Source organism: Lepidochelys kempii, chromosome 2 (assembly GCF_965140265.1).
Source record: "Lepidochelys kempii isolate rLepKem1 chromosome 2, rLepKem1.hap2, whole genome shotgun sequence".
Taxonomy (NCBI): Eukaryota; Metazoa; Chordata; order Testudines; family Cheloniidae; genus Lepidochelys; species Lepidochelys kempii.
The window spans coordinates 256,516,403-256,542,184 of NC_133257.1; the positions used below are offsets into that span (position 1 = coordinate 256,516,403).

At 41.6% G+C, this 25,782-nt stretch overlaps 1 protein-coding gene across 5 annotated transcripts in view; it reads right to left on the reverse strand.

Annotated features, from left to right (window-relative positions):
• Positions 1 to 25,782, reverse strand: part of LOC140907820 (sodium channel protein type 5 subunit alpha-like) — a 267,714-nt gene that overhangs the window by 54,226 nt on the left and 187,706 nt on the right. For all 5 annotated transcript variants that reach the window (XM_073334664.1, XM_073334662.1, XM_073334665.1 and 2 more), the window contains 2 exons: positions 11,269 to 11,423; positions 8,853 to 9,026 (listed from right to left, as the gene is read on the reverse strand). In XM_073334664.1, the coding sequence (XP_073190765.1) occupies positions 8,853 to 9,026; positions 11,269 to 11,423 (329 nt within the window). The remainder of the gene's footprint in view (positions 1 to 8,852; positions 9,027 to 11,268; positions 11,424 to 25,782) is intronic.

The following is a 25,782-nucleotide window of genomic DNA, read 5'->3' on the forward strand; positions in this document are numbered from 1 at the left end:
TTCATCTCTGACTGAGGCAGTCTCTCCAACTATCACTTGTCTCAGAAAAAAAGAACAAGGTGTATATCTGGCACCTTAGAGACTAACAAATTTATTTGAGCATAAGCATTCGTGGGCTAAAACCCACTTCATCAGATGCATGCAATAGAAAATACAGTAGTAAGATATATATATATATATATATACATACACACACACACACACAGAGAACATGAAAAAATGGGTGTTGCCATACCCACTATAATGAGAATGATCAGTTAAGGTGAGCTATTATCAGCAGGAGAAAAAAAAACAAAAAAACCTTTTGTAGTAATAACCATCAATGCCCCTCTGCCATGTACATTGGCCAAACCAGACAGTCTCTATGTAAAAAAATAAATGAACACAAATCAGATGTCAAGAATTATAACATTCAAAAACCAGTTGGAGAACACTTCAATCTCCCTGGTCACTCGATTACAGGCCTAAAAGTGGCAATACTACAACAAAAAAAACTTCAAAAACAGACTCCAACGAGAAATTGCTGAATTGGAATTAATTTGCAAACTGGACACCATGAAATTAGGCTTGAATAAAGATTGGGAGTGGATGGGTCATTACACAAAGTAAAACTATTTCCCCATGCTTATTTTTCCCCCCTACTGTTACTCACACCTTCTTGTCAACTGTTGGAAATGGGCCATTCTGATCATCACTACAAAGATTTTTTGTGTGTTTTTTTTCTCCTGCTGATAATAGCTCACCTTAACTAATGCCACAAGTACTCCTTGTTCTTTTTGCTGATACAGACTAACACAGCTACCACTCTGAAACTTGTCTCAGACAGAAATTTGTGGAGAAAGACATCTTTGTCTACACTCAATTTGTTTTAAGCCAGGGCATAAAACACAGCAGTGGACAACTGACGAATGTCTTGGAATGAGCTTCCCATTGATACAACTGATCCTGCAGGCTCTGGATGCTGCTGCCATTTGGACTCTTTAATGAAGAAGCTGGTGCCACATTTCCCAGTCAACATCGCAAAGCTGAATAAAGGGTGTGGAGATCACGCCTGGTGGAAGCTGGTTCTAAACTGGCTGCCTGAGTCAACCATCAGGATTCTTTCATTTTCTTACACAATGACTTGATGACATTCTGAAGTCAAACCCATTCAGCCTTTGCTTTTGCTCTTGACAAACATGTCGTTGAAAACCCAGATTGTAGCCTCACCTTTTTCTGAGCTCCAACTTCAGTGAGCATCTCCATGGATGACGTTTGAAGGGCTGAGGAAGCACTGAGCTGGCAGTGGTCAGCACTGATGACCTGAAACAATGCCACCCTTCACCAGATGACAAACGGAGTAAGACTTCAGTCTTTTAACGCTTTGATGACCTTACACAGTTCAGAACAGAAAGCAATTTGATTGCTTGGTTATAATAAGAGCTTTTTGGTTGAATTGGGCTAATTTCGGCCCATTCACGGCTTTGATCAAAGTCAGAGGTGCACTTTTGTCAGCAGAAGCTGATGGTTCATCTCAAGTTCAGCAGTGTCTGCTGTCTGCAGTCCCATTTTCATCTGAAGAGAGGCAGGAAGTTTGGTATAGCCATCTTCCTTCAACCAAGAAAAGATCCAGATTGCAGTCCATAAGCTGAAGTCAGGGATGGCACCAGGGATTTATAACATCACATCTGAGTTGCTGAAGATAGGTGAAAGTATCATTGCACTGTGGCTGCATAGGCTCTGCCAGACCACTTAGCGCACTACTATCACCCACAATGACATTATTAAGGTGTTGTTCTGCTTCTGTTCAAAAAGGCCGATAAGGCAGACAATAGAGGTGTTAGGCTGTTGTCAGTCCCGGGAAAGTCTTCACTTCTGTGTTAACACCTCGAATCAGTAATGAACTTTGTGGCACATGTTGGGATAACTCAGTGCAGCTTTAGATCTGGTTGTTCCACTGTCAACCAGATCTTCAGTTTGAAACAGCTTTGTGAAAAGATGACTGAATTTAATAAGCCATGCACAACACTTGTTATAAAATTTAGCCTGACCTCTGATTCAGTGCATTGAGAAAGTTTGTGGGATCTGATGAGGCGATTCAGTGTACCTGGGGAGATAATGTCATTGAAAAAAGAGCTCTATAATGGAATGGAAAGTTGCGCCTGAGCCAATGGCAAACACATGGCATGGTTTCCTATCTCTCCAGGAGTTTGGCAAGGCTAGATTCTGTCACCATCATTAATTAGTTAATGGATAAGGTTGAGGAGGCAGCCGTCGGTGATGTTGAGCTGAACACCATTTTGCTTCAAGATCTTGAATAAGCTGATGGAACTGTCTTGTTGGCTCAGCCTGGTGAAAGGCTGAACCTGATGGCCGATCTAGTTGGGTAAGAAGTAGTACACAATGGTCTGGTGTTTAATCCAGATGAAACTCAGTCCCTGGTCATTACCATCAAGCAACCTCTAGGTTACAACCAGATCAGTATTACCCTGTCTGGGCCAGACATCGAGCAGGTGGCAACCATCAGATGTATGGGCAGTGACACAGACCGTACTTCAGCAGCCTTTATGGGGATGTTGCAACATCAAGCTTGCTACAAAGCTGCAAATCTATAGAACGGCAGTTATACCAACTCTATTACACAGAAGTTAACTGTGGGCACTGATGAAAGCAGAAGAACATCGTACTGATGTTTTCGATTCTTGTTATCTCCATCAGCTGCTCCATATCAAGTGGCAGGACAAGATCAGAAATGAGGATATTTAAAGCCAAACCCAGCAATTGCCTCCATCAGCATGTTTGGTTTTGGTGGCTTTCTTGGTATGGATATATTATTAGAATGGAAAACCAGCAAATTCCACAATGATTGCCGCCACAGAGCTGGTGATCATGTGGGTGCCAAAATCTTCGGTGGTGTGTTAAGATTGCCAGTTATGGACATAAACTGAATATCCAGCCAGACCACCTTAATGACCTAGCTAGAGATCTAGGTGGTTCTCAATCTGCAAGGAGACCATGTCTTTTGGGATTTGCCAGGATGATGATGATGATATTACAGAAGCTGCATTGGTGATTGACTGGTTGATGATCTTCTGGAGATGGATGAAGATTATTTGCTTGTGCTGATATAATAAGCTGACACAGATAGATACCATTGACTATGTGGATTTGTTGAGTGCACTGCAGATGTTTACAGAAGTTGAAAAAGTGACTATTTCTTTTTTTTTGGGCATTCCCAGAGATAGATTAGGGCAATTATTCATCTTTTCCAAAAAGTCTCTCATGAAAGGTTCTCTAGGGTACTGTTCTGTTCCCTCCTTGTACAATGTGTGCATAGATCCATTGGGGTCTCATTAGTGAGGAAGTTATTGATTGAAGTTCCCTAAGTATTTGAATGACACCAGTCTCTAGACTGTCATTTTTTTGTGTGAATCTGCTAGTGGAATGGAATGGCATATGCAGTGTCAATAAAACTTGGATTATGGATTAGAGCTAGCTGGCTGAAACTCAAACTAGGTAAGACTGAGATAATGTTACTAGATTGGTGAAAACAACTGAAAGGAACATCAAGCACTACAAAAACATACATGGTTGATGGAGTATACCTGCTCCAGTAAAAATTCACAGCATTGGGTTTTGTTGTATCTTCAGCTGTTTCTGGATGCCTACATACAGAGCTGGGCAAACACCCTCAAAAAAACCATTCACAAACGTTTATTTGAATTCCACACAGTTCCTAGCTTTGGCCATGTTCATGCTCCTTTATTAATCTGCTATGTTTGAACAAGAATATTTCGATAAATTAGATGTACTCAAATCAGCAGGGCCTGATGTAATATATCCTAGAGTACTTAAGGAACTATCTGATATTATCTTTGATAATTCATGGAGGATGGGTGAGGTCCCAGAGGCCTGGAGAAGGACAAATATAGTACCTAACTTCTATACCTGGAAAGATGCTGGAACAAATTATTAATCAATTTGTAAAAGCCTAGAGGATAAAAGAGTTATAAGTAATAGCAAACATGGATTTGTTGAAAACAAGTCATGCCAAACCAATCTAATTTCTTTCTTTTGATAGGGTTACTGGCCGAGTGGATGTCACATTTCTTGATTTCATTAAGGCTTTTGACACAGTCCCACATGACATTCCTATAAGAACACTAGGAAAATGTGGTCAAGATGCAATTACTATATGGTGGACGCACATCTGGTTGAAAGACCATACTTAAAGAGTAGTTATCAATGGTTTGCTGTCAAACTGGGAGGATATATCCAGTGGGGTCCTGCAGGAGTTTGTCCTGTGTCCAGTTTTAATGACTTGCATAATAGAGTGGAACATATGGTTTTAAAACTTGTGGATGATATCACCCTGGGAGGGGTTGCTAGCACTTTCGAGGAGAGGATTAGAATTCAAAATGACCTTGACAAATTGGAGAATTGGTTTGAAATCAACAAAATGGAATTCAATGAAGGCAAGTGCAAAGTACTACACTTGGGAAGAAAAGAAATCAAATGAACATCTACAAAATGGGTAATAACTGGCTATGCAGTAGTACTGCTGAAAAGGATCTGGGGGTTATAGGGAATCACAAATTGAATGTGAGCCAGCAATGTGATGAAGTTGCAAAAAAAGGCTATTCTCTGATGTATTAATAGGAGTGTCATATGTCATACGTCTTGGAGGTAACTGTCTGCTCTACTCTGCAGTGGTGAGGCCTCTGCTGGAGTACTGTGTCCAGTTCTGGGTGCCACACTTTAAGAAAGATATGGACAAACTGGAATGAGTGCAGAGGAGAGCAAGAAAAAGGATACAAGGTGTAGAAAACCTGACCTATGAGGAAAGGTTAAAAAGACTGGGAATGTTTAATCTTGGGAAAAGAAGACTGAGGAGGGACCTGATAGCCGTCAAATATATTTATTAAGGGCTGTTATAAAGAGGACATTGATCAGCTGTTCTCCACATCCACTGAAGGTAGGACAAGAAGTAATGGGCTTAATCTGCAGCACTGGAGATTTAGGTTAGATATTAAAAAAAACTTTCTAATTATAAAGATAGTTAAGCATTGGAACAGGCTTCAAAGGGAAATTGCAGAATCCCTATCATTGGAGGTTTTTAAGAACATGTTAGACAACCAGTTGTCAAGGATGGTCTAGGTGTATGTGCTCCAGCCTCAGTAAGGGATGCTGGACTAGATGATCTCTTGAGGTCCCTTCCATTCCTACTGTTCTATGATTCTAAGTTTTTGTTTGTATAAATGGCTATTCTTTGTGTGAGTGTATGTATATACATCCGAACAAGGGTAATTGCGCATTAACACTGTTTCTAACTGGTGCAAATGAAAATGATATTCACACCTATTCAAGCTTCAGACCTTTTACAATCTCTGAATATATTCCTAGTTGAGAACAACTGTGAGTTTACACTGGCCATCATCCTGCAGCATCTGCACACAGAAATCCATGTTCACTGTAAATTGACTGCATTAGATTTGTCTTTAGTAGAACACTTGCAAACGACGTAGGTGTATCCAGTATTTAAGTAGACTCCTGGAAAGTTCCTTCCCATCAGTCCTACTGAGTGTGCTTTTTGGTCATTTTCCCCAACAAATCTGTTGCTATGCTGTTAACATGGTCTTATTGTATTGCAATGTGTTTTAAAACCCTTTTTAATTTTTTTATTTGTTAAATTGGCACACTCCTTTGAGATGTTTTGAGGCCCATTATCAGAGATCACCCTTCAGGATTCTATATCTGGCAAAAATAGCCTCAAGTATATGGATTAATGTAGAATTTTTGGTGTCCAGGCTTTGATATCCAGAATCTAGATCCAAAATTACTAATCCATAATTATGAGACAGTCATTGCTCTTCCACGGGCACAAATCAGTGTCAAAGGTCTGTCACAGAGCTGAATAAGTACCTCAAAAACATTCCACAAATATTTGCTTAAATAATGAATGGGACATGATATACATCCCCTTTTTGTTCTTATATTTAGATTCTAGTGAGCTAATTTCCTAGCAGAAATGTTTGTAGAAATAGAATTTTAAATGAATATCAGTGAATATTTGCTGAAAGAAAATTCTGAACTGGTTGTGTAAGTATTGGAAAATTGATTGTAAGAGTTACATTAGTACAACCAGAAAACACAGATGATACCATGTGACTGACATCTCCAATGAAAAAATCAGCCAGCACAGCTTGAATTTTGAATATTAACAATAAACTGCTTATGAGCAATTGGGAAATCAAGAATTAAGTGATTAATTCTGAATAACAAGTACAACTGAGAAAGTCAGACAAATGGCTCATCTATTTCTTTGGAACAGTTAATTCATCCTTTCAGTCCCCAATTCAGTTCAGTGGCAGTAGATTTGGTTCTCAAAGGACAGAAGAAATTAAAATTAAAAGGAAAAAATTGCATAGGAAAATCAGAGTCATACAGCGAGGGTAAACAATATAGGTTGGAGAGGAGCATCTTGTTAAAACCTTCAAAAAAATAGTGCAGGACTGTCATAAACATCATTGGAAAATGAGTTGGGGATCAGAAAGAGGTAAGAGGACAAGCTGCCAACTGGGAACTCTATAGACAAGTGACTTCCTTGGGTCAGTTAAGTAACTTGACTGTCTCAAGTAAGAGGCAATTTTTGGTTAACTAAATGGATTTGCAAAAGCAAAACTTAAAATATATTTTAAGACACCAAAATGTCTATATCACCAGAAAGACTTGAGAGTAACTGTTCAGTGTGACATACTGTTATATGTACAAACCCCATTATTCAAAGGGAGATCTGTACATAGACTTTCTAGGTCAGATGCTGACTTTGGATTCACAAGTAACTCTTATTAAATGAGAGGTTTACACATGGAGGACAGAATTTTGACTTGGGCACTCAGTTTTACTCCCTTTGGCATTAATTAAATGCTACACATGTAACACTATAGTAAGTATATATTTATAACAACTGTGAAACTCACTTGAAACTGTTTATAATGAAGCTGCATTAAAGCTCCAAATTGTTCCAATGCATTCAGTGTGCAAATTGAAATTCTTCTTACTAAGACCCTGTGTTTATAGTAGTGATAATACTCAGCACTCATGTGGTACTTCCTATTTTCCAAAGCACTTTACAAATATTGACTTCTGTAATTAAACCTCTGAATGCCCATGAAGAATTATAGGTAATTTCTGTTATCCCCATTCCGCAGATGGCAAAACCAAGGCAGAAATGTTATGTGACTTGACCAAATCCACAGATGGGAGCCATTCTCAGGATTATAACTCAGGAGTTGGTGGTCAAACTAATCTTGTGGTCAAACCATTAAACCATGCCTTGCTCTGTCATTGAAGCTATTCTGTGAAAAATAAATGCATTCTCTTTAAGAGGTTTCTCAGAATATATAGGAGGAAGAGAGAGAGGTATAATTTAATGAACTTGATGAAATTTATTAAAGCTCTTGGGAAGCCCTGATCAAGCAATGCATGTAAGCACCTTCATAACATTAAACATGTGAGTAGCCCAATGAAGTGCTTTCTTGGATTGGAGTCAAAGAAATTACAGCTATCCCTAGACACAAGGTTCTGGTGTAAAATGGAAAAACAGCATTTGTTAAAAGTAAATAAATGACATGTGTGTAGAGCTTCATCAGCCTTAGACTCAAATATGTCAAGCTAGTAAAAGCGCCAAGGAGATAATTGTGACAATTAACCCATTTTTGATACAATCTAATTAAAAATTCCTGCACATCTGTAAAAAAACAGAAGCCTTGGCCCAGTGTATTTAGTCTTTAGTGAATTCACCACCCATGTTCATCAGCTGCCAGATATGGGCTCAAAGCCCACATCCAAGCACTCTGGTACTTTGGGATCTACATGGTTTGCAGCTGGTCCTTATCTGTACCAGCACCCAAAGACCCTGAACTTGGCGGGAAGAAAGGGTAAAAATCTGGATCTATCATTCTTGTAGCGTGGGCTTGCCTTTATTCGGCCTTGCTGTCTAGTTTTAAGGATTTCCCTGTCAGGAAAACTAAGAATGGCAAATTTCAATATCTGAAGGCATGAGGGAATCAGATGCTTTTGTAAGACTTTGAACTGGAGAAGCCACTTTCAGTCCTAAAAAACTTTTCATGCCTTCATCTCCTGGACTCCTTCACTGGTAAATACTTGGGAGATGGTACTGGACATGTTGTTATGTACCTCTGGCAGCCTCCCTAGGAAACCATGCCAGGGGATAGCTTCTCTAATCTGCTGAAAGCCTAGTGGGCTGAGGTCATGTGCCGCACAGTCAGAGGTAACCAGACCTGGTGCGAGCCTGGAGTGTGGAATGAGATAGGAAATGCTAAGAGACAGAGTGAGTTCTTATGACTGAAAATGAAGTGTGACTTAAATTAGCACAGTAACACCTCTGCGTAATGATACAAAGCTGCTTTTCATTTTGGCACCCTGGTTGCCAGAGGATGCTCAATGACATACCAAGCCTTGCATTTTACATCTAGGTTCATGTAAGATTGTTTCTTACCCTCAGAACGATGCCTGTCATTTTACAAGTGCAAGTACTGGCAGACCTAACAGGACAGAGAGGGAGCCTGGTTAACATTAACAGATGAAGGTCATTTTATTTATGCCAATAAAGTAGAAAGGGAAATGTAGTAATATGTTTGCTATTATGCTACACTGAGATTTCTCCATGGCAAATGAATTCACATAAGTACTTCTGCTGATTGTTTCACATTGAAAGGAGCAGTTAGTCATAACAGCTTGTAAACATCTTAAGTCATCACTATGAATTTGAATGTCATCTAACTTCATCTACATTCCTGCATGGTGCATAATCAACAGAACGAACATAATATTTCAGAAGTGATACTTACATCTACAATTAGAAAGTCAAGCCAACACCAGGCATTGGTGAAATATTTCTTGAAGCCGTAAGCCACCCATTTCAGAAGCATCTCCAGGACAAAGATGTAAGTGAAAATTTTGTCAGCATATTCCAACATGGTTTTAATGTTTTTTCTCTCTTCAAGGTAAATATCTTCAAATGCCTGGAAGTACAAAGCATTGCTTTACAACTGCTCTGCAGTACTGCAGTGGAAAATGTTCATATTATAGTGCAAGTCTACAGTATTGTTTGATTTGATGTCACTTATACCAGAAGCCATAGTAAATGTATATTTTGTATTTTTAAATGTAATGAGTAACTATCTGTTTTCCTGTAGGCAATTCTTCTTGATGAAGATGCACTTAAAACTGTATCTTGGTAGCCAAGCAGAAATATTAGGATTTACATAATGCAGGTATCTTTTCTGGATAACCCGACTGTTAAATAGAAGGAAATCCTAGGCATGAAGGCTGTATTCATTTCCCTTTATTTTTATACAGCAAATTGATTTTGGGGGAGATTTTCAAAAGCATTGATGTGGCAACAGGAGTTGTGCTTCTAAATCCCTTATGCACTTTTGAAAATCTTTGTAACTGAGTGACTGCCTCCCATGCATGCCCTCGTGGCCTGAGGTGCCCTGCCTCGGTTTCCTTCTTCTTCAAGGGGCTTCTCAAATAAACTCCACACAGGCTTTTTGAGTATTAATAGCTTGTTAGGGGGTTAATTTATTACAAAACATTCCAAAACCATTAACCAGTGTTATCAATGCATTATCATATGGCCCCTTCACTCTAGGAGACCATGTTTTTTAAGGAATAGAGCATAGAGCAGGGGACAGGTAATTAGGGTGATTTCTCGTTCTATTCCTTACCCTATCACTGACTGGCTATGTGACCTTGGCTAAGCTAGTTAACCCTTATTTCTAGTTTACATATCTGTACATTGGGGATAATAATACTTCTTTCCCAGGCCTGTTGATTGGTTTAGTTAACATTTGTAAAATGTTTTGAGATCCAAGGAAAAAGCGCTATGCTGCACAGAGCTAGTGCAAACTATTACTACCCCATTCAACATCTATTGAAGATATGAAATAATAGGCATGGCAAAAATAAAATAAACACATAGGGTTTTGCTCATAATTTAACTTTTTTTCCCTGAGAAAATATTTTTAAATTAACCAGATATTAAGCAGTAGGACACTGATATTTTATATTCTAAATTTACAATATTCTCTTGTGTTTGAACTGGTTTAGCAATGGAGAGCTTTTAGCACGTTGTTTCTAAATAACAAAATAAGGCCCCCATCCTGCAAAGACATCTGTGTATGCTTAACTTTACATCTGCAAGGAGTCCCGTTGACTTCAGTAGTGTTCCTCATAGGAGTAAAGTCACCCATGTGCAGAAGTGCTTGCAGGATCAGGGCCTAAATGAACAATTGCAAATGTGCTGATCTTTTTTTACCTGAACGTGGATTGTGGGGAACACAAAAGGGAAAGAAAAATTGGGGATGAATGAATGGTACAGTAATCAATTCCAAACCCAGTCCGTGTATACAGAGGCTGTATCATTGTTCCAGATACAGTAGCAAACCGGTTCATCAGCCCAATACACATAAGCCAAAAGTCGAATGCTAGCATTCAGAACAGCCAAAGATTCTCATCCTACTTTGCATAAAAGATAATTTGAGTATGGGGTGAAACCTCTGTGGCAGAGGATCCCAAAGTAGAACTCAGGGCAATAATCATCCAGCCAGAATTGATTGAGTTTGGTAATATCACATGTATGGAAGGAATAAAGGTGTAGTTCTCAATCCTTTCCATACGGTAATCCCATTTTACAACAGAAAAAATATTTTCAGATCTCTCCCTTTCCCCGCCAGCATAAGAGAAAGGGAGGGTGGGCCCGACCTTCCTGGACTGCTTCTGAACCCCGTACTCTAAGGAACATTTGGGTCACGCATTAAGAAAGAGATTCATGTCCCTCTGAGCTAGTGAAAGGCAGCAAAGGGCAACCTCCCAACATTCCTTCGGAATGCAACAGTCCGGTCCTCAAGAAACCGACACGTGAGGAAGACAATCTTCACAATTACTGCTCCATCTCTGAGCTCCCCTAACTCATGTGGTGTTTGGCTGCCATTGGACTACTCATGGAGTAAAGTACTACTGCATGGGAGGAAGAGTGGAAGGGTCTGGCCTTAAGTTTTTAGTTAATATCTTTGTAAAATGTTGAGACAAGACAGTGAATTTACCAAGGGATAAGACAAGTTTTATTCCCAAACTAACCATCTTTAGGGAAATAAGCAGCAAAGGGTGAGTTTTCCTGAAGTGGAATGTAACTAGCCCATCATCTCCTTCCTTTAGATACACATACACTTTAAACCTAATGAGAGATTATGCTAAATTTACCAGTGTGCCGCTGCTTAGCAGGATCATGAATATGATGAAAGTTTCGAACCAGTTGTGCTCAACTATTCTGTAGCAGGTTTTCCTCAGCCTCCACCAAATTTTGCCTGCAAATGTTGTGGTGTCCACTGAACAGCAAGGGAAGAATCGGACACAGACTGAAAGGGGGAAAAAAAAAGAAACAGTCAAGAATATTTAATGCCCAGGGACCACCATGTGTATTTCTCAGACCTGAGAATATTAGAAAGCTCCGAGATGCTGCAAACTCTTTCCTCTTTCTTTTTTCTGTCATCCTCTTCTCCTTTTCTCCTTATCTACTCCTGCTTCTACCCCAGTACCAAAGAACGATCAAAACCACTTAAAGATGTCAGTTCTTTCTGGAGCTTCCTTCCACTAGTTTTTAATCGTGTTGGGAGTACTGGTAATGCTTTACCAGTGCTACCAGGCCTATCATGCTATGTTGTCTAGTCACAAACAGTGTAGCAGGATCGATCTAATGATTCTTGGCGGTATATTACCAGTACTCTCAATACCATTCTCAGCTTTGGTGATGGCAGATTCCTGGCATGAAGGTACCACAGAAGTTATTAATTAAAAAAAAGACAATTTGATCAAAGGGAGGTGAGGGTAGGTTGTTCCGAAGTACAAAGGTCTCAGGCCTCAGACAGAAAGTGTGGCCCAGTGGTTAGGGTACCAGCCTAGAACTCAAGAGAGCTGAGTTCAAATGTGCTCTACCACAGGTTTTCTGTGTGACTTTGGGCAAGTCACTTCGGCTTTGCCTACACTAGAAAATTAGGTCGGCATAACTATGTCACTCAGGGGTCTGAAAAATCCACACCTCTGAACAGCATAGTTAAACCCACCTATGTCCCTGTATAGACTGAAGAATTCTTCTGTCAACCTAGCTACCACCTCTCAAGGAGGTGGATTACCTCCTGTGATGAGGGAACCCTCCTTTCAACTGTAGACAAGCCCTTTGACTATCAGGGCCTCAGTTCCCTATCTGTGAAGGGGGGATAATAGTACTTCCCTACCTCATAGGGGTGTTGTGAGGATAAATACATTCAAGACTGTGAAGCACTCAGATACTAAAGAAAAGAAGGTCCATATAAGTACCTAAAATAGATACAAAGTGTAACAGGTTTGGCAATTTCCTGCAATATCCTGGACAAACCTTACTGAATGTTAAGAGTATAGCAGTAGGAATATACACTGGCCACCTGACCAGGATAATGAAAGTGACTATGAAATACTAAGGGATCTAAGGGAGGTTAGAGAGGGTACAAAACCAAAAAACTCAGTAATAATATGTGACTTCAACTATCCTCTATTGAGTGGGTAAATGTCACCTCAAGGCATGACGCAGAGATAACATTTCTAGATACCATAAACGACTGCTTCTTGGAGCAGCTAGTCCTGAAACCCACAAGGGGAAAAGCAATGCTTGATTTAGTCCTAAGCGGAGCTGAACTGCTCTGTAATAGTGACCATAATGTAATGAAATTTAGCATCCTTGTAGAGGGGGAAATACCAAAAAAACCCCAAAACTCCATCACAGTGACATTTAACTTTAAAAAGGGGAACTACACAAGAATGAAGATGCTAGTTAGACAGAAAATAAAAATAGCAGTCGCAAGGGTAAAATGCCTGCCAGCAGCATGGAGGCCACTTAAAAACACCATAATAGAGATTCAGACTAAATATATCCCCAAATCAAAAAAGACAGTTGGAGAACCAAAAAAATACCACCATGACTAACCAGCTAAGTAGTGGAGGCTGTTAGAGGCAAAAAGGCATCCTTTAAAATTTGGAAGTCAAATTCTAATCAAGAAAATAGGATGGAGTACAAACTCTGGCAAGTAAAATGTAGAAGTATAATATGGCAGCCCAAGAAAAAATGTGAGAAGCAACTAGCTAAAGATGAAAAAACTGTCAATAAGAAGCCTGCCAAACAGGCAGTGGGACCACTAGACAACAGTGGTGTTCTAGGAGCACTCAAGAAAGACAAGACCAAGACCAATGCAGAGAAGCTAAATGAATTCTTTGCATCAGTCTTCACTGCAGAGGATATGGGAGAGATACCCACATCACAGCTATTCTCTTGGGGTGACAAATCTTAAGTACTGTCCCAAATTGATGGGTCAGTAGAAGAGGTTTTAGAACAAATGGGTAAGTTAAACAGTAGTAAGTAACCAGGATCAGATGGTATTCACCAGGAGTTCTGAAGGGACTAAGAAATGAAATTACAGAACTGTAGTAACCTGTCACTGAAATTAGTCTCTGTACCAGATGACTGAAAGGTAGCTAATGTAACATCGAGTTTTAAACAGGACCCCAGAGGAGATTTTGGCAATTACAGGCTGGTGAGTCTATTGTACCAGGCAAATTGATATAAATGATTGTAAAGAATAGAATCATTGTACGCAAAGAAAAACACAAGTTGCTGGGCAAGAGTCAACACAGCTTTTGTAAAGGGATGTCATGCCTCACCGATCTATGATAATTATTTGAGGGAGTCAACAAGCCATGTGGATAAGGGTGATCCAGTGAATATACTGTACTTGGATTTTCAGAATGTCTTTGATAAAGTCCCTCCTCAAAGGCTCTTATGGAAACTAAGGTCTGGTCTACAATACAGACCTATATCGGTATAACTGCATTGCTCAGGGGTGTGAAAAATCCATATCCCTGAGGAACGTACTTATCCCAGCCTAACACCCCATGTAGACAGCGCTATTTTGGCAGGAGAGCTTTTCCCACTGACATAGCTACTTCCTCTCAGGAAGGTGGTGCAGCAGCGCCGATGCAGCGTTGTAAGTGTAAATGTGCCCTAAGTAGCCATGGGATAAGAGGGAAGGTTTTCCCATGGATCAGTATCTGGTTGAAAGATAGGAAACAACAAGTAGGAATAAATGGTCAGTTTTCATCAGTGGTGGGCAACCTGAGGACCGTCAGGGTAAACTGCTGGCGGGCCGCCAGTTTGTTTACATTTGCACGGCCACCCACAGCTCCCAGTGTCCGTGGTTCATTGTTCCCGGACAATGGGAGCTACGGGGAGCAGCTGGGTGCCTGGGCAACAAAATGGTAGATGAAATTCAATGTTGATAAACACTAAGTAATGCACATTGTAAAACATAATCTCAGCTATACTTGTAAAATGATGTGGTCTAAATTAGCTGTTACTACCCAAGAAACAGATCATGGAGTCACCGTGGATAGTTTTCTGAAAACATCTGCTCAATGCACAGCAGCAATCAAAAAGGCTAACAGTATGTTAGAACTATCAGGAAAGGGAGAGAAAATTAGACAGAAAATATCGTAATACCACTACATAAATCCATGGTGCATCCACACCTGGAATATTGTGTACAGTTCTGGTCACCCCACCTCAAAAAGGCTATAGTGGAACTTGAAAAGTTTCAGAGAAGGGCAACAAGGATGGTGTAACAGGGGTGCTCACCGTGCCCCGCTGGGTTCAGCCTCCTGGCCCCGCTCCCCGATGAGTCAGGACCACTGCAAGCTGGTGCAACACCCGTGCTCTTTATTCCTGTGTCCGGTCCCCACCACCAAGCTCCAACTATTTACAGATTATTTCTAGATTTGGCCTAGCACAGGCCTCTGTGGCAACAGGGGAGCAGGCTCCTGGCTCCTCCTGAGCCTACTCTCCCCTCCTGGTCTCCGCCCCCCCCTCCTCGGACTCACGCCCAAGCTTTTTGCCCCGGTTAACAAGGCTGGCAGGTGTGGCTAGTTTCCAGGCCAGTCCTAGCCAGTGGCCCAGCCCCAACCCATTTCCCCCGATTGGACCTGGAGTGGCAGGAGCTTATTAGGGCTTCCCCTGGAGTGCCCTGCCACAGATGGTCAATGGTATGGAATGGCTTCCATACTAGGAGAAATGAAAAAGATTAGGGCTGTTCATCTTAGAATAGAGATGACTGAGAGGGGATATGACAGAGGTCTATAAAATCATGAATGGTGCGGAAAAAGTGAATAGAGAAGTGTATTTACCTTTTCGCACAATACAAAAATCAGGGGTCACCCAATGAAATTAATAGGCAGCAAGTTAAATACAAACAAGAGGAAGTAGTTTTTCACACAATGGACAACTAACCTGTGGAACTCATTGCTATGGGATGTAGTGATGGCCAAAAGTATAACTGAGCTCAAAAAAGAACTGAGTAAGTTGAGGTAGGATAGATCTATCAATTGCTATTAGTCAAAACTGTCAGGGATTCAACCCCATCATTGGAACATCCCTAAACCTCTGACTACTAGAAGCTAGAAGTGTAAACCAGAGGTGGATCACTCCCTGTTCTGTACACTTCTCCTCAAGCACTGTTAGAGACAGAATACTGGGCAAGTTGGACCATGGTCTGACCCAGTAGGGCAGCTCTTCTGCTCTTACGTTAAATAAGTTTAAGTATCTTATGAGCTCACTCTATTAAAATGAAAATGTTTATGTATTGTTCTGGGATTGTATGTAACTTGTTTAGGAGACATGACTCATGTCTTTGGAAACGTTATGTGCTCAAATGGATTCTTTTAAACAATGGGCTGACACAAGAGTTATTTAACTTTTTCCCAGGAAATCTCTAGGTGGAGGGGAAAGCAAATGCACCTACTCCAATTAAGCAAGAACTCAGTCTTTTAACCTTTGCAAGACCTTTTGTCTATAGATCACCTGTTACATGGGGATAGATCAAAGACCTCAAAACTGTATAAAGAAGTAACTCACGGATTTGTGAGTGTTCATGTTCTGAGCAAAAGGAGTGATGGACTATTAAGCACAGGAAAACCCCTGGGTGGGATATGAAGGACTATTCACTGGCCAGAGCCCTTTTTGGAGTCAGGGGGGTGATTTCTGGTGTTGGTTCTTTCATTGCTTTAAACATGTTTTCTCTGTAATACTTTTACCTCAAGAATAAATGCGCTTGCTTAGAAAGTGCTAAAAGTGTGGTTGCTTAACTGTGGGCAACTACACTGTTTACCATCTCTGAGAAAAAAAGTAAAGCTGGCAGGCTTATGCAGTCTGACTTTGCTGGGGAATTCACAGTGTAGGCAGGAGGCTTTGCAGCCTGGAAATAATCCAGTGAAGAGGAAGAGAGACATGTTTTCCAAGAGAGGCAATGGCTGGGGAGTCAGAAACCTAAGAATGGGTGTCCTTGCTGGACCATACAAGGGGGGAATACAGGTACAGTTGTCCTAAACTGAGACACACACAACTATCCCCATCCTTCAACACACTGGCTTTTCCTAACATTCTTGACAACTGTCTGCTATGCCAGAAAGCCTGGTGTAAAATGGGAATGGACAAACCCATCTCCCTGGTTTAAAAGCTTGTTTCTTGCGTCTTCAGGTTTGCCTTCGGTAGGAATTCATGACTGAGAGGAGCTGACCATAATTTACCTTATCTACGATAATCTGCCACCATCATGTCAACTAATTAGACTACTTAACATACAATAAGATTTCCTAGAGGAGACATGCCCTAGAAATTACTATGGTTCTGAAAAGCAAGATACAGACCCCAATTTTGCTCCCAATATTGAAGACAAAGGGACTTTTGCTACTAAGTTCAATGGAAGCATGATCAGTCCCTAAGGTAATAAAATATCATATGCCAAATCCTTCAGTAGCTAAAACATGGTGTAGGTTACTAACTTACATCTGAAGTGTAAAAGAAATGGCCAACAAGACAATTCAGGCTATCTTGCAATGTTCTGGAATGCTGTGTTACTGCATATAGAAATGATAGTCATCAAGAGATGGGAAGGAAAGGATGTACTTGGAAAGGGGGCGTCGTCAGCCATAAAAGGGACCTGCCAAGGGCATGTCAATGTGGAAAGTTCCACTAAGGTAATCCTGAAGTGGGCAGCTGTGACGTGATTGCCGTAGCCTCTTGACCATTTCAGCTTACATTCCTCCCACCTCCAAATGTCTCCAGCAAACAGAGCTCTGCACAAGCACAGCCCAGACTATTCCTTGTATAGTTTCATTCTGGTACTTGATCAATTGCAGGTCCAATTTTAAGAACATTAAATTAATAAAATATTTTAAAAGAATTTAGTGTTGGTAAAAGATGCCAGTTTGATGGTACAGGAGACTGAAGTCCTCTACCTCTTTACAGATCAGGTACAGCTTGAACGAGGGAAGGTTCTACCCCATCAAATGTTTCCTTCCTAAAGCCTTGTCTTGGGGCAAAAGGCTAGTTCAGTCTCCACAGCCATTCCATTCTTCTGGCTGACACTGCTAAAAGGGTGATCAGTGATGGTGATTTGTGTCATGTGAATATCTGTCCATTAGGAACACAAGGAACAAGATTAAGGGAAACATTTGCAAAAATGCCTTAGTGCTGTAGAAGCCTATGTCTCAGTTTCAAAAGTGATTTAGGCACTTAGTTCTAGAGACAAAAAGAGACTTAGAGGCCTGACTGACACTTTAGGCACTTAAATCCCAGATTTAGGCATCGTTAGTATTCAAAACTCCCACTCAGCTGCCATCTAACCGCACAGACAGCTAAATAAAGTTTTTGCAGTAGAAGTTCCTTAGGCACCGACATTTCTTTCTCTGGGCATATACCTTGCTGCCTCATTGGTTTCCCATACAGTAGTTTAAGCATAGAGTGGCAAAATCAGAACCTCAGAGAGGGCCAAATCCATTGCTAGTGTAAGACAGTGCCTGTTAAATCAATAAAGTTGCACTGGTTTGTATAGTGGTGAATTTGGCCCAAGAACAATGGCTGTGTTTTCAATTCATATCAGAACAGTGCATGTAATTTCTGACTAAAAGAGGGACCTTTTCACCTGGGAACATTTCCAAATGCATTAGCCTAACATAATGTCATTTACTTTTTGTCTGCTTTTCATAACTACTGAGTTATTCCCTTCTCCCACTGTGGTCTCCTGTAGTGAAATCATAAATTACATAATGCTAAATTTGTGACCTGACAATAGCTTTCCTGTGAGTAGAGTGTGAGCAGAGTGTATGTGTCCTACACAGCAGACTTCACTGCAGCTACAGGTAGAAGGCAGTGCTAGATTGTAAGAGAGAAAGCTCTTACTCAAATGTCTGCAATAATGACAAATTAATTATGGAAAAAGCAATAGCAAATTTCCAATGCAGCTAGTGTAAATATTTTTGTTTGCATTCAAGTTTTGCAATCTGCAAATCTTCTGTTAAGATAACTAGAAACTATAGAGCTATCAGACCCAGTCTCACTACCTTTGTGCATTCTGATGCAAGTATCTTCATTACAGTGAGCTATATTATATTAATATATTACCTTACAGGCTAAAACACAAGCATGATGTCACACTAAAAACTTGGTTTGTAATCACACTGAGGCTTTCTGTAGACCCTTTGTTAAAAATCCACAGTTATTTAATACCTAGAAATACATTTAAATACAAATACAACAGTCAAAACTCCATCAGTTGGACTGGGAGCCTGATTATCTGTTGTAAATAAAGAAAACAGATTAATTTCTTGCATGACATGGCACAGAATAATTTGCACTTGAGTAATATTTGGTAGACTATATTTGGTTATTGATATATTTTCATTAAAGCCATTTTGTAGTTACCTTTTGGCATAAGGTCCTAATTACACTCACTTTTCAACACAATAAAAGTTTACTATATTTGAGCAATAAATTTGGGCTGCTGTAGAACATGTAAGGATGTACCAGCATTGATGTGATTCACTGATTCATAGATTCCAAGGCCAGAAGGGATCATTGTCATAATCTAATGTGACCTTGAGTACAACATAGGCCATAGAACTCCCCAAAAATATAAACTCCTACAGTCATATACTTAGAACTCTGCAAGAACATATTTTTTCCAAGCAGGGTTGCTATGGGCCAGATTATGGCCAGACATGTGCAGAAGAGGAGATGAGGTGCAAGGCACTCCCAATTGTCTGCAGAGACCCACTGTGTCCTCCCTCCCGTGCATGTGGACAGGACTGGGTGGAGTTGTTGCTCCATAAATGCACTGGCTAGCACAGCTGTACTGGCAAATCTGGGGCAGCAGGCTGCGCCAGATAGTGGCTGGCACAGAGTAATTTCCCCTCCACCCCCAAATCCAGAAAGAGGGTCTCTGAATCACAATCTGTGTCCTGGGCTGCTCTTGGGATAATGCACACATGGGCTTGTTACAAAGACACAATTTACCCATATGGTTCAGTGCAAATGGGTTTGCAGACTACAGGGGTGGAGATTCCCTCCACCCCTATTCCCTTCTTTGAGGACATTTAAAAATACAAGGTTGTGAATGTATCCATTTAATTTTGAATTGTTCCATCACATTTTAAACATGCTATAATAATAAGGCCTATGTGGGAGAAGCCAACTTCACTAGCTGAGGAGATGTCTAACTTTAGTCTACTCTCAAATCTGGTGCTTTCCATCTAAAATACTTGAAGAGTCATTCAAAGCCAACTACTAACTTTCTCTCTCCCAGGTTTCAGATTGCACCATAATACAAAGATTTTTGTGTGGAAGGCACCCAACAGTCAACTGAATGCAACCAATCCAGGTCTCTTTCTGTTCTAGTTTCTTTGGACCTCTTGGCAATATTTGGCACTGTTACTCACTGTATACTGTTGGCATGTTCAGGGTCTTTTGTTGGCCTTGGCTTGGTTTTAATCATATTTGAAACATCATCTGGTGACAGACCTTATGGGTCAGTTGAAGATTTGTGCTGCAGTGTTTTTCAGGGATGTATCGGAGGTCCTTTTTCTCTTTTGTATTTATAAATTGCCACTAGCTGCAACTATTAGGGATTGTGACTTGAGTTTTCACTGCTATTCAGATGATACTCAGATTTATTTCACCTTGCCACTGAATTATCCAGCCATGACATCTACATTAATTGTTGCTAAAACATCAGGTGGTCGATATCATATACTTTCATGGAAGTCAATGATTTAAGCAAAACAAAACGGAGATCTTGTTAGTTGGTACTAAGTGCTTGCTGAGCAGGGCATCCACTCCAGCAATTCCTCTGAAGATATTTTTTGAGCCTACAGCTAAGTTTAAAGAGTCTATAGCTGGGAAATTTACACATAGAATCATAGAATCATAGAATATCAGGGTTGGAAGGGACCCCAGAAGGTCATCTAGTCCGAACCCGCTGCTCAAAGCAGGACCAATTCCCAGTTAAATCATCCCAGCCAGGGCTTTGTAAAGCCTGACCTTAAAAACCTCTAAGGAAGGAGATTCTACCACCTCCCTAGGTAACGCATTCCAGTGTTTCACCACCCTCTTAGTGAAAAAGTTTTTCCTAATATCCAATCTAAACCTCCCCCACTGCAACTTGAGACCATTACTCCTCGTTCTGTCATCTGCTACCATTGAGAACAGTCTAGAGCCATCCTCTTTGGAACCCCCTTTCAGGTAGTTGAAAGCAGCTATCAAATCCCCCCTCATTCTTCTCTTCTGCAGGCTAAACAATCCCAGCTCCCTCAGCCTCTCCTCATAACTCATGTGTTCCAGTCCCCTAATCATTTTTGTTGCCCTTCGCTGGACTCTCTCCAATTTACCCACATCCTTCTTGAAGTGTGGGGCCCAAAACTGGACACAGTACTCCAGATGAGGCCTCACCAATGTCGAATAGAGGGGAACGATCACGTCCCTCGATCTGCTCGCTATGCCCCTACTTATACATCCCAAAATGCCATTGGCCTTCTTGGCAACAAGGGAACACTACTGACTCATATCCAGCTTCTCGTCCACTGTCACCCCTAGGTCCTTTTCCGCAGAACTGCTGCCTAGCCATTCGGTCCCTAGTCTGTAGCTGTGCATTGGGTTCTTCCGTCCTAAGTGCAGGACCCTGCACTTATCCTTATTGAACCTCATCAGATTCCTTTTGGCCCAATCTTCCAATTGGTCTAGGTCCTTCTGTATCCTATCCCTCCCCTCCAGCGTATCTACCACTCCTCCCAGTTTAGTATCATCCGCAAATTTGCTGAGAGTGCAATCCACACCATCCTCCAGATCATTTATGAAGATATTGAATAAAACCGGCCCCAGGACCGACCCTTGGGGCACTCCACTTGATACCGGCTGCCAACTAGACATGGAGCCATTGATCACTACCCGTTGAGCCCGACAATTTAGCCAGCTTTCTACCCACCTTATAGTGCATTCATCCAGCCCATACTTCCTTAACTTGCTGACAAGAATACTATGGGAGACCGTGTCAAAAGCTTTGCTAAAGTCAAGAAACAATACATCCACTGCTTTCCCTTCATCCACAGAACCAGTAATCTCATCATAAAAGGCAATTAGATTAGTCAGGCATGACCTTCCCTTGGTGAATCCATGCTGGCTGTTCCTGATCACTTTCCTCTCATGCAAGTGCTTCAGGATTGATTCTTTGAGGACCTGCTCCATGATTTTTCCAGGGACTGAGGTGAGGCTGACTGGCCTGTAGTTCCCAGGATCTTCCTTCTTCCCTTTTTTAAAGATTGGCACTACATTAGCCTTGAAGGTGCACATGAAGGTGCTCAAAGAGAAATTGCTCCCCTCTTAGACTCGGAGTGAGGAGAAAACTGGGACCAGAGGTTCTCTTTGAATGATCTTCTCTGAGACACAGAAGACAATGCACCAGTTGCAATTCTGCTAGCAATACAGAGAGAGCACGTTCCAGTGGAAGTAACAACACAATAGTGTTGCAATGTATCTGGAGGAAAAAATGCCAAAATAGCTGGCACTGAGCGGATGCTGCTTTCACACTAACTGGGCGCAAGAATGTTTCCACTGGCTGAAGAAGAAAATTCATTTTGGACTGAACCAAATCACAATTTTTTTTGTTTTCTTGATGAAACAAAACAAAAACGTTTTGGGTTGAAATGCCATTCACCATGCCACTGGAGAAAGAAAGGGTGCCTGCCCTGTAGCCCCATCATTCAAGCACTCCCACAAGATGTGGGAGATCCAGTTCAATTCACCCTCCACCTAATGAAGAGGAGGGATTTGAACTTGTGTCTGCCATGCTAGATCGCACACCCTGGTTCTCATGGGCGACTTTAATCATCCTGATATCTGCTGAGAGAGCAATACAGCGGTGCACAGACAATCCAGGAAGTTTTTGGAAAATGTAGGGGACAATTTCCTGGTGCAAGTGCTGGAGGAACCAACTCGGGGCGGAGCTCTTCTTGACCTGCTGCTCACAAACCGGGAAGAATTAGTAGGGGAAGCAAAAGCGGATGGGAACCTGGGAGGCAGTGACCATGAGATGGTTGAGTTCAGGATCCTGACACAAGGAAGAAAGGAAAGCAGCAGAATACAGACCCTTGACTTCAGAAAAGCAGACTTTGACTCCCTCAGGGAACTGATGCGCAGGATCCCCTGGGAGAATAACATGAGGGGGAAAGGAGTCCAGGAGAGCTGGCTGTATTTTAAAGAATCCTTATTGTGGTTACAGGAACAAACCATCCCGATGTGTAGAAAGAACAGTAAATATGGCAGGCGACCAGCTTGGCTTAACAGTAAAATCCTTGCTGATCTTAAACACAAAAAAGAGGCTTACAAGAAGTGGAAGATTGGACAAATGACCAGGGATGAGTATAAAAATATTGCTCGGGCATGTAGGAGTGAAATCAGGAAGGCTAAATCACACCTGGAGTTGCAGCTAGCGAGAGATGTTAAGAGTAACAAGAAGGGTTTCTTCAGGTATGTCGGCAACAAGAAGAAAGCCAAGGAAAGTGTGGGCCCCTTACTGAATGAGGAAGGCAACCTAGTAACAGAGGAAGTGGAAAAAGCTAATGTACTCAATGCTTTTTTTGCCTCTGTCTTCACGAACAAGGTCAGCTCCCAGACTACTGCACTGGGCAGCACAGCATGGGGAGGAGGTGGCCAGCCCTCTGTGAAGAAAGAAGTGGTTCGCGACTGTTTAGAAAAGCTGGACATGCACAAGTCCATGGGGCCAGATGCACTGCATCCAAGAGAGCTAAAGGAATTGGCGGATGTGATTGCAGAGCCATTGGCCATTATCTTTGAAAACTCATGGCGATCAGGGGAAGTCCCAGAAGACTGGAAAAAGGCTAATGTAGTGCCAATCTTTAAAAAAGGGAAGGAGGAGGATCTGGGAAACTACAGGCCAGTCAGCCTCACGTCAGTCCCTGGAAAAATCATGGAGCAGGTCCTCAAGGAATCAATTCTGAAGCACTTAGAGGAGAGGAAAGTGACCAGGAACAGTCAGCATGGATTCACCAAGGGAAAGTCATGCCTGCCTAATCTAATTGCCTTCTATGATGAGATAACTGGTTCTGTGGATGAAGGGAAAGCAGTGGACGTGTTATTCCTTGACTTTAGCAAAGCTTTTGACACTGTCTCCCACAGTATTCTTGTCAGCAAGTTAAAGAAGTATGGGCTGGATGAATGCACTACAAGGTGGGTAGAAAGTTGGCTAGATTGTTGGGCTCAATGGGTAGTGATCAATGGCTAGATGTCTAGTTGGCAGCCGGTGTCTAGCGGAGTGCCCCAAGAGTCGGTCCTGGGGCCGGTTTTGTTCAATATCTTCATTAATGATCTGGAGGATGGTGTGGATTGCACCCTCAGCAAGTTTGCGGATGACACTAAACTGGGAGGAGTGGTAGATACGCTTGAGGGTAGAGATAAGATACAGAGGGACCTAGACAAATTGGAGGATTGGGCCAAAAGAAATCTGATGAGGTTCAACAAGGACAAGTGCAGAGTCCTGCACTTAGGACAGAAGAATCCAATGCACCGCTGCAGACTATGGACCGAATGGCTAGGCAGCAGTTCTGCAGAGAAGGACATAGGGGTGACAGTAGACGGGAAGCTGGATATGAGTCAACAGTGTGCCCTTGTTGCCAAGAAGGCCAATGGCATTTTGGGATGTATAAGTAGGGGCATTGCCAGCAGATCGAGGGAAATGATCGTCCCCCTCTATTCGACATTGGTGAGGCCTCATCTGGAGTACTGTGTCCAGTTTTGGGCCCCACACTGCAAGAAGGATGTGGAAAAATTGGAGAGAGTCCAGCGAAGGGCAACAAAAATGATTAGGGGTCTGGAACACATGACTTATGAGGAGAGGCTGAGGGAACTGGGATTGTTTAGTCTATGGAAGAGAAGAATGAGGGGGGATTTGATAGCTGCTTTTAACTACCTGAAAGGTGGATCCAAAGAGGATGGATCTAGACTATTCTCAGTGATAGCAGATGACAGGACAAGGAGTAATGGTCTCAAGTTGCAGTGGGGGAGATTTAGGTTGGATATTAGGAAAAACTTTTTCACTAGGAGGGTGGTGAAATACTGGAATGCGTTATCTAGGGAGGTGATGGAATCCCCTTCCTTAGAAGTTTTTAAGGTCAGGCTTGACAAAGCCCTGGCTGGGATGATTTAGTTGGGGATTGGTCCTGCTCTGGGCAGGGTGGTGGACTAGATGACCTCCAGAGGTCCCTTCCAACTCTGATATTCTATGATTCTATGCTGAAGCTGAATGCCCAAACCTCCGAGCTGTAGGGTCTTCTGCAGTGAGCCTCTCTTGCTGAAACTTAAATAGTCATATCAAATTCACAGACAGTTTTGGTCAACCCAATGCTGCATTTTTTGGCTAATAAACTATTAGTCTGAAAAATTTCATCCAGCTCTACTCCCTAGCTAGCTAGAATTTACTAGTTGCCAGAGGACTGACCTCACCCTGGATTCATTTTTAAATGGCCTAGGAATATTCTCAGTTAACCATTTTTAGCTATTTTTGAAAGGAGACTCAAGGAGCTTGGCTTGTTTAGCCTAACTAAAAGAAGGTTATGGGGAGATATGATTGCTCTCTATACATATATCAGAGGGATAAATACCGGAGAGGGAGAGGAATTATTTAAGCTCAGTACCAATGTGGACACAAGAACAAATGGATATAAACTGGTCATTGGGAAGTTTAGACTTGAAATTAGATGAAGGTTTCTAACCATCAGAGGAGTGAAGTTTTGAAATAGCCTTCCAAGGGAAGCAGTGGTAGCAAAAGACCTATCTGGCTTTAAGATTAAACTCGATAAGTTTATGGAGGAGATGGTATGATGGGATAACATGATTTTGGTAATTAATTGATCTTTAAATATTCATGGTAAATAGGCCCAGTGGCCTGTGATGGGATGTTAGATGGGGTGGGATCTGAATTACTACAGAGAATTCTTTCCTGGGTATCTGGCTGGTGAATCTTGCCTACCTGCTCAGGATTCAGCTGATAGCAATATTTGGGGTTGGGAAGGAATTTTCCTCCAGGGCAGATTGGAAGAGGCCCTGGAGGTTTTTCGCCTTCCTCTGTAGCATGAGGCACGGGTCACTTGCTGGAGGATTCTCTGCTCCTTGAAGTCTTTAAACCACGACTTGAGGACTTCAATAGCTCAGACATAGGTGAGAGGTTTATCGCAGGAGTGGGTGGGTGAGATTCTGTGGCCTGTGTTGTGCAGGAGGTCAGACTAGATGATCATAATGGTCCCTTCTGACCTTAGTATCTATGAATCTATGAATTTTGAAATACTGGCTAATTA